At 53.7% G+C, this 9,123-nt stretch overlaps 2 protein-coding genes across 2 annotated transcripts in view; one reads left to right on the plus strand and one right to left on the minus strand.

Moving 5' to 3' along the window:
• The first annotated feature begins 3,336 nt into the window (after positions 1 to 3,336).
• Positions 3,337 to 7,640, plus strand: WDR38 (WD repeat domain 38). Its single transcript, XM_003785421.2, has 9 exons — positions 3,337 to 3,428; positions 4,008 to 4,128; positions 5,908 to 6,024; positions 6,139 to 6,236; positions 6,575 to 6,655; positions 6,763 to 6,894; positions 7,025 to 7,174; positions 7,415 to 7,462; positions 7,566 to 7,640. The coding sequence occupies exons 1-9, from the start codon at positions 3,360 to 3,362 to the stop codon at positions 7,638 to 7,640; spliced, it is 891 nt and encodes a 296-aa protein (XP_003785469.1). The 5' UTR covers positions 3,337 to 3,359.
• Positions 7,641 to 7,917: 277 nt separating this feature from the next.
• Positions 7,918 to 9,123, minus strand: part of RPL35 (ribosomal protein L35) — a 5,608-nt gene continuing 4,402 nt past the window's right edge. Inside the window, exon 4 of the mRNA XM_003785298.3 lies at positions 7,918 to 8,108. Within this exon, the coding sequence (XP_003785346.1) occupies positions 7,959 to 8,108 (150 nt within the window). The 3' untranslated portion in view covers positions 7,918 to 7,958. The remainder of the gene's footprint in view (positions 8,109 to 9,123) is intronic.

Here is a 9,123-nt window from a genome sequence, read left to right on the forward strand (position 1 = left end):
AGGGGGACAGCTTGAGGCTCTGTCTCAAAAAAAAAAAAAAAAAAAAAGAAAGATAGAAAGAAAAAGAAAAGGTTTAGCCAAGGCCCTTTGGGTGGGAAGTAACTGAAACCTACCAGAGCTCACTCAGCAAAAAGAGGAATTTGCTGTAATGGGAATAGATACTAGGACCTGGAGGGCAGGAGGGGCAGCCTCAGGGCTTGGAGCAGGGAACTGGGCAGTGGCAGGAAGCAGGGCAGTCTAACTCTCTGGCTCTGCTTCCTTTCTGCTTCCTCTCTTGCCACAAAGTAACTTTCTGTGCTTCTCAGGGCACCTGTCAGAAAGGGCTGACATAGCCCCCTCCTCCCCCAGTGCAGCTCCACTGCTCAGGACTGAGGGGAGAACAGGGGGTAGGTAGGGACAAGGAAAGGGGCATGGGCAAGGAAGCCAGGATGAGTCAGGAGAGGTGGGCAGGGGCCAGATAGGCAGGGACAATTTTCTGAGATTAATTGAACACGACCTGGGTGCCCCCTGCCCAGGATAGAGCTGGAATGTCACCAGGAGTAGGTGCTCTTGAATGTTGCTTTTTTGCTGAGCATATGTTTTCATGCTAATATGCATAGCTGAGGCAAGGGCAGGCTGGTCCAGGATTGTGGATCACCTTCAAAGGATGGAACAACAGTGAGAAAGACCAGCACAGTGTCTAGCCTGAATATCTTGACAGATCCCCTGTCCCTGGACCACCTGGGCTGAAGGAGGAGGGAATGTGACAGGCTCCCTGAGAAGGAAGACACAGTCAACTGCTGGAAAATGCCCTCGGAGGACCTTCTTGGGAGAGACAAGAATCTGTTCCCTAATCCCATGGTCAGGCCTGAGCCAGTGAAATACTTTTGCCATCATAACTGTGACCTATTCATGTGTCCCCACCTTGCAGCCCCTGCTCAAGCCCAACACTGGCATACCCTCAGGCCCTGCTTGGCATGAAGCCGGACAGCCTCTGGTCACCAGGGTCCTTGGGCTGTGGGCCCATAGGTGAGCCCAGCAAAGGGCATTTGGAACTTTGTATCTGTGTTTTAAGCTAAAGGGAGAAAGGTGGCCATCACAGCCTCTCCCCACTTCTCTGAGCAGTTACTGAAAATCAGCTGCCCTTGACGAGCTTCATCTCATCAACTCCTCAGAAGGCAAACCTGGCTCAGTGCCCATAGCTCAGTGGTTAAGGGTGCTGGCCACTTGCACCGGGGCTGGCGGGTTTGAACCTGCCCTGGGCCTGCTAAACAATGACACTGCACCAAAAATAGCCAGGTGTTGTGGCAGGCACCTGTAGTCCCAGCTACTTGGGAGGCTGTGGCAAGAGAATAGCTTAAGCCCAAGAGTTCAAGGTTGCTGTGAGCTGTGATGCCACAGCACTCTCCTGAGGGCGACATACTGAGACTCTATCTCCAAATAATAATAATAATAATAAGGTAACCTTATGAGCACTCCTGTTTTGCAGATGAAACAGAGGTTGCAGAGCTAGTAGTTGGCAGAGCCTGGCTTTAACCCTGGAATGTGGCTCTAATGCCCCATTCCTGGGGCAGAAGTTCAGACTTAGTCTGGGAGTATGGGGAGGGCAAGGAAAGGTTGTGACATTGCAGCTAGATCTGAAGGTCATGTCAGTCAAGAGGATGGGGAAGACCACTCTGGTGGAAACAGCATCGGCTGTTGCAATGGAGGTAGAAGGATGGAGAGCAGAGCAGAGGGGAGCTTGATGGGGTTGGCAGGGCCAGGATGAAGCAGGAGGGGGCACGGCGCTCTGGCCTGAGGGGCCCTGGCATTTGTGGCTAGCGGTTCTAACTATAGACTCCTGAACTCCCCCCAAGTGGTAATGGAGCCTAGAGGACAAGGCTCCAGGAGTGAATGGCTGGGCTATGGAAGGTGGTTCTGGGCCCTCTGGGTGGAGAAGAAGCCACCAGGTGTCTGGAGAATGGGCCAGATTAGGTTGTGGACCATGGGTGGGGCCTGAGCAAGAGGGGCGGCATGTCTCAGAGTGGGGTTTGGGTGTGGGGCCAGACCTATAGGTTGAGCTCAGACGGGTCCCTGAGGAGCCAACTCAGTGATCTGGACCCTCTGGGAGCTGGGATGGGCTGGGACTGCCTCAAAGTCACCATTGTCGTCCCCTCTCCCGCCTGACTGTCTTGGGCTTAAAATAGAGCAGAAGCACAGTGGATCTCGTGAGAAGAGTTTCTGGCAAAGGGGGTTGGGGGGAGGGGTGTGAGTCACCGCTGGGAACCTTTGAGTTTGAAGCTCCCAAAGCCCAGCAGCCCCGCCCCTGCCCCAGGGAGACTGGAATCCACTGGGAGGGGTGCAGCTTCTGTTTCACTGGGGTCCTGCTGTTGGGGAGGGGAGATCATCAGTTCCTGGCTCCAGGTCTGCTAGGGAAGCCCTGGGTGCTGGGTCAAGTCCTGTCCCCCTGGAGCCTTGGTTTCTCATATGTACCAGGATCAGGGGCCTCAACATCTGCTATGAGGCCCTTGCAATTCCTGTGTCAGACCTAGAGGGATGAAATCCCAGTCCCACTCTTACTGGCTGAGGGACCTCGGGCAAGTCCCCCAAGCTCTCAAAGCCTCAGTTTCCTCATCTGTAAAATGCTCTTTCCATCTTTCCATGTTCCTAGTTGAGCTTTATTGGATAATAAAGATCCGGAAAGCTCCTGGGGCCACCCTCCACAGTCCCCCCCTCCCATCTTCTGCATATTTTGCGCTGCTGGGGATGTTAAAACAACTAAAAGTCCACTTTTTAATGCTTTAACACTTCACTTTGCACACAGCACCTCCAGCTCCCACAGTCTGGAGGGCAGCCTGTCGCCCAGCGCTCTCCTGGGACATCCTCAGCCTCAGCCTGGCCACTCCTGAGTAACTCTCTGGGCAACTACCCGTGCAGGCCCTGTGCTTGGCTCAGCCCTGGAGTCCTGTGGGGTAGGGTTGATTTTCCCCGTTGTACAGGTGGGGGACACAGGCTGGCTGTTACTCTGTTTCACCGGACCCTTTGCAGACTGCCGGGCGCAGCGTGTGGGCCTGGCGCGCCCCCTAGCGGCCTCCCCGCGCACCGTCTTGCCAAGCCGCCGGAGCTGCCCAAAAACCACGGGCAGCGGCTGGCGTGGGAAGTCCCTTTAGCCGTCTGCAGTCTTGCTGCGGCTTTACCTCCTGCAGCAGAAAGCTGTCTTGCACTAGCTGTCCCTCCCAGGGACCCCACCGCAGCCGCGCGCCCCGCCCCAGTTACCATGGAGACCACTCGTACACAGTTTCCCTTTCCCCACGGCTCTGTCCTAAGGGCCACCCCAACACACACCCCACCACACACCCCAGAGGACCAGCAGCTGGGGCAAGTTGGGCGGCCGGGCGCCCATGAACAGCAAGGCCCCAGGGACCCTGGCCGTGGGGAGGGTGAAATTCTTCGGCTGGCATCGTGGGGAGGTGAGGCCCAGAAGGCACTACTCCCACTCTAGGCTTTGGGTCTAGAGTGGCTTCTGGTTCTGTGTAGTGGGGGTTTCAGAGTGTTCCCTGGGCTTCAGCTCAAGACCTTGAGTCTAGAATGGACTTTGTTAACCAAAGGCCGCTCAAAGTAGACTCTAGTAGGTTCTAGGTCCAGAATGAGCTCTGGGTTCTAAGCTCTGGTTCTAAAAAGGGCTCCGGGATCTGCACTCAGAGGGCTCAGAGCTCCTGGCTGACTTCAGTGTTTTTGAGCTCTGACTCTAAGGTGAACTCAGGGCTTAGAGATTTTGCGCTCTCAGTTCTCAGCTCCAGCTGTAGAACGAGCTGTTGGCTCTGGAGTTCCAGATTCTGGCTTCAGGCTCAGATTTTACAAGGCTCCAGGGCAGGCTCAGTGGGTCCTGGCTTCTGGGCACTGGTTGTGGAATGAGACCTTAAGTCCAAACTCTTAACTCCAGGCTCTTGGGGCGGAGTTCAGGGCTGACCCAAGTCTCTCGGGTCAGGGATGAGCCGACAGGTGTTTCTTGCCTCAGTATGGGACCACTTTTTGTGCTCTGCTTCCAGGTCAACTCCTCCGCCTTCTCCCCAGACAGCCAGACGCTGCTCACAGCCTCGGAGGATGGCTATGTGTATGGCTGGGAGACCCGGAGCGGGCGTCTGCTGTGGAGACTGGGTGGCCACACAGGTGGGGTTCGGCAGCCTGCAGAGTCTACCTGGACTCCCAATGGGCCCGGCGTGGGTGCAGGGCTGCCGGACAAGTCTAGGGCAGGAGGACAAGGGCATGGGACCTGGCACCTGGGGGCTGGGGCTTCAATGCTGAAGCACTTAGATTCTATTTTTTTCTTTTAAATTGTGGTAAAACAGAATAGTTATCATTTTAACCATTTTTTTTAGCGTACGGTTAAGTACCTTCACATTATCAAACTCTTGTCATCTTGCAGAACTGAACCTGTCCCCACTAAATAGCTCCCCATTCCCCCTCCTCCTAGCTCTGACAACCCCTGTTCTACTTTTTGTCTCGCTGAATTTGACTTCTCCAAATACCTTATATAGGTGCACTCATTTGCTTTTAGTGACTGGCTTATTTCACTTGGAATAATATCCTCAAGGTTCGTTTTGTACCTACCCCCTCTCCTGGTTTTTTGAGACAGAATCTCAAGCTGTTGCCCTGGGTAGAGTACCATAGCAACATCATAGCTCACAGCAACCTCTAACTCTTAGGCTCAAGCGATCCTCTTGCCTCGTTTTTTTGTATTTAGTATTTTTATATTTTTATTTGTTGTTGTTGTTGCAGTTTGGCTGGGGTCGGGTTCGAACCCACCACCCTTGCTATATGGGGCTGGTGCCCTACTCACTGAGCCACAGGTGCCACCCAGTTTTTTTTTTTTTTTTTTTGAGATGGAGCCTCAAGCTATCCCCCTGGGTAGAGTGCCATGGCATCACGCTCACAGCAACCTCCAACTCCTGGACTCAAGCGAGTCTCCTACCTCAGCCTCCCAAGTAGCTGGGACTACAGGCGCCTGCCACAACACCTGGCCTTTTTTTGTTGTTGTTGTTGTTGTTGTTGCAGCCATCATTGTTGTTTGGCGGTCCCGGGCTGGGGATTCGAACCCGTCACCTTAGGTGTATGTGGCTGGCACCTTAGCTGCTTGAGCCACAGGCGCTGAGCCAGATTTTTGTATTTTTAAGAGACAGGGTCTCACTCTGGCTTAGACTGGTCTTGAACCCGTGAGCTCAAGCAATCCACCTGACTCTGCCTACCAGAGTGCTAGGATTATAGGTGTGAGCCACTACACCCAGTCACCTACCACTTTTTAAATTAAAAAAGTTTTTTAGGGATGGTGTCTTGCTATGTTGCCCAGACTGGCCTTAAATTCCTGGCCTCACGTGATCCTTCTGCCTCATTGGGATTACAGGTGGGAACCACTGTGTCCAGCTCTTATCTTTTTTGACTGTGATCTTAGTCAAGTCCTGCCACCACTCTGAGCCACTTCTGCTAGAGAATGGGGTTAATAGTTGGTACCCTATAGGATGAGTGAGACAATGCAAGTGAGGTGCCTGAGGACCCAGTGTGTATAACTATTATAATCATTATTAAGGGGACAAGAAAAAATATTTGGCAATTATAGGGTAGACTGATTAATGCTATTAATAGGGGTAGTGGGAGGAAGGGGAGCTAGGAGCTCAAAGGAGGCAACAAACCAGGCTGGGTTGTCAGAAGTGCCTGGGAGGTGCCTGCATTTGATCTGAGTATTGACAATTTTCCAGATAGGCAAATTGGAATTGAGTGTTCCAGGCTGAGAGCCCGGCTCTGCCCAAGGCATGGAAAACCAGGCATTTTCATGTGGCTGGAGTTTGAGAGAGGGGAGGTAGGCAATGAGCTTGGAGAAACTAGCAGGAGCAGCCTGCAGGGCCAGGGGTAGAGAGCACTGCCTTATCCCCTGACCATGGCCATCCACCCCAGGCCCTGTGAAGTTCTGCCGCTTCTCCCCTGATGGCCATCTCTTTGCCAGCACCTCCTGTGACCGCACAGTCCGCCTGTGGGATGTAGCAAGAGCCAAGTGTCTGCGGGTCCTGAAGGGTGAGTGGGCCAGGTGGGACTGGAAGCCAATCAGCTAGGCCTGCATTCCTTTTTGGACCTTGCTGAGTCCTGTGTCACTTTTCCTCTTCCCCAACTCTGGGCTGGTCCCTGCAGGTCACCAACGTAGTGTGGAGACAGTCAGCTTTAGCCCTGACTCGAGGCAGCTGGCTTCGGGTGGCTGGGACAAGCATGTGTTGCTCTGGGAGGTGCAGGTATGTGGAGTGGCCAGAACCCAGCCAAACCTGTGATCCGAGGACTCATCCCCTCCCACACTTAAGGGGTCACCCCCACAGTCTTGCTCTCTAGGCTACAACCCTCCACTGGTTCCCCATGCCCACCCCACTAGGCATCTGATGCCCCACAGCTGCAGTGGCCAGCCACCTCAGGTGTTTGCACAAAGATGCCCCCCTCTTCCTGGGCTGTTCTTCCTTGCTTGCCTTCTGTCAAGGTCCACAATACCTACCCAGATGCCCAGCGAGAAGGCCTGGGTCTGACCCCTCTGAGCAGCTGCCCTCTGCTACCTCCCTAAGCTAAAGGCTCCCTCCTCTAGTCTGGCCGGATGCTGCGCCGCTTAGCTGGGCACTGTGACTCTGTCCAGAGCAGCGACTTCTCACCCAGCACAAACTGCTTGGTAAGCCTCACTTCTGCCCTGCCCCCACACTCCTTGGACCTGAGCTGCTAAAAGGGCATGAGCTTTAAGTCCAGCCTAAGCACTGGGAGGGCGGTCACTGCCTGCAGGCTACCGGCTCCTGGGACTCCACCATCCGCCTCTGGGACTTGCGGGCGAGTACTCCAGCAGTCTTCCCTCAGGAACTAAAGGGCCACAGTGGCAACATCAGCTGCCTGTGCTACTCTGCATCTGGCCTCCTGGTAAGCTTGGGTGCCCTGGATTCTGGTCCCTTGCTGGCTGAAAGACCCTTAGAAAGGGTCAGAAGCCATCTGGGGGCCCAGAAAGTTTGCAGGCCCCATATCCAGGGGATCAGAGCTGTCTGCTGTCTAGGCATCTGGCTCCTGGGACAAGACTATCCACATCTGGAAGCCCATGACCAGCGGACCACTTGTCCAACTCACGGGTCACATCACCTGGGTGAAGAGCATAGCCTTCTCCCCTGATGAGAAGCGATTGGCCAGTGCTGGCTATTCCCGCATGGTAAGCCCACCCCTCAGGTTCTCAGCACTGTTATTTCCAGAAATGCCCACATATCCATCCACCCTAACTGTGAGAGGGAAAGGCAGGACCCAGAGCCTCAGGCAAAAGGAAATTTAGGCACTGAAATTTGTCAGACCCCAGGTAGAGAATTTTAAATATACTATAGACAAAAAACCTAACGCAGGATGCCAGCCTGGCCTTATGAGGCCTCCAGCTTTCTTCCTTTTTCTCCGTTTCTAGGTCAGAGTCTGGGACTGCAACACAGGAAAGTGCCTTGAGACCTTGAAGGTATGGCCATGGCGTAGCACCCCTTATACCAGTACAAGCCCCACGTGCCATGCCTGGGAAAGGCAGGAGTTACAATCAGAGCCCCACTCTGTGCTTTTGGCAGGGAGTCATGGATGTGGCCCACGCCTGTACCTTCACCCCAAACGGGAGACTCTTGGTGTCTGGAGCTGCTAGTTAAGGCAGATGTCAAGCATCCTAAATGAACAAATCATCCAGGCCTCTCAAATATACCACCACAGCAGACAGCCCTGACCTCCTGCACTCCTGGCCAGGGGTACACAGGCCCAAAGCTACTGTAACAGTGTCCAACAGGTCCCTGTGGCCACGGCCATCAAGGTCTCAAGCAGTCAACAGCTATGGGCAGGAGGCTTGCTGGAAACCATCAGACACCAAGCAGCCATTATCAGCCCCCACCAGCCTCAGCACCCCCACCCAGTCAATAGAAACACACCAAGTAAGATCAGCCAGTTTTGTGTTTTTATTGACAATGTAAGACTCAGGCTTTGACGGCATACTTCCGCAGTGGGTATAGCCGTTCCTTGCGCTGCTGCTTCTTGGTCTTCAGGTTCTCCTCGTGCTTGTTGAGCCGGCGGCGCATGGCACGGGTCTTCTTAGGCCGCAGATCCAGGGGCTTGTACTTCTTACCCTGTGAGACATGTGGTAAGGGGATTTGAGGAGCTAATAGAGTAGCTAGGGAAGTTTGGAAGGGCAGAGCTAAGGCATAGGAAGCTGATTTGCCTCAAGGATTTACATGACATCCAACTACGCAGAAGGGGGTTGCCGATATGACACTGGCAATGAACAGGCCACACACCTTGCCCACCACCTCATTTAATTCTGCCATACGCAAGGCTGTCCCCGTTTAATGTTAAGTCTCTGGGCTAAGTCAGTGCTCCTTCCACTAAGAATCCCAGACATGGGGTCAAGTCACACCACAATCTAGTAAGAGGCTTATGGCACCCACCAAGTTCTGAGGGTGTTACTGTTACCTTGGCTTTAAGTCACAGAGTGTATATGGGAGTTAAAGCTGTGTTTAATATGCAGGGTCTGCCAGGTGTTGCCTGTGATAATACTGATCCTCAGAGGAAGATCTGGCTTGGCCAAGGTCATCCTGCCATCAAGAAGTAAAGCCCTACCCCTTTCCTGCCTTGGGGCACTTCCCTCACTCCAGCCCAGAGTTGTCACAGATCTACCACTGTCTCTTTGCTCCTCCCCAGCAATGGCTTAAAGACCACAGTAGCTCACTATTTTTTCCTTTGTTCCAGAAAGGTCCCCAGGCTCTCTTCAGGACAAGGACCTGTGCTGGGTGCTGCCTTAGCAAGGAATGAGATTCATTCCCTGCTTAAGGGGCATCCAGCCCAATGGGGAAGACTGAACAGGTAACAAGTGGCCCTTTGGTACAGAGAGAAGAGATTAAGGAAGTTGTCTCTTAAAGAATGGCAAAAGCAGTTCGGCGCCTGTGGCTTAAGCAGCTAAGATGCCAGCCACATACACCTGAGCTGGCGGGTTCGAATCCAGCCTCTGGGCCTGCTAAACAACAATGATGGCTGCAAACAAAAAAATTGCTGGGCGTTGTGGCGGGCGCCTGTAGTCCCAGCTACTTGGGAGGCGGAGGCAGGAGACTTGCTTGAGCCCAGGAGTTGGAGGTTGCTGTGAGCTGT

The sequence above is a fragment of the Otolemur garnettii genome, unplaced genomic scaffold, assembly GCF_000181295.1.
Source record: "Otolemur garnettii isolate 467f Iridium unplaced genomic scaffold, OtoGar3 scaffold00014, whole genome shotgun sequence".
NCBI classification, from domain to species: domain Eukaryota; kingdom Metazoa; phylum Chordata; class Mammalia; order Primates; family Galagidae; genus Otolemur; species Otolemur garnettii.

What these genes read in the sequence shown, in the direction of transcription:
- WDR38 (XM_003785421.2), top strand. Translation starts at nt 3,360, where the DNA reads ATGAACAGCAAGGCCCCAGGGACCCTGGCCGTGGGGAGGGTGAAATTC. An exon ending in CACCCAGCACAAACTGCTTG is followed by an intron (nt 6,656 to 6,762) that starts GTAAGCCTCACT and finishes CACTGCCTGCAG; the next exon opens with GCTACCGGCTCCTGGGACTC. An exon ending in GTGCTGGCTATTCCCGCATG is followed by an intron (nt 7,175 to 7,414) that starts GTAAGCCCACCC and finishes CTCCGTTTCTAG; the next exon opens with GTCAGAGTCTGGGACTGCAA.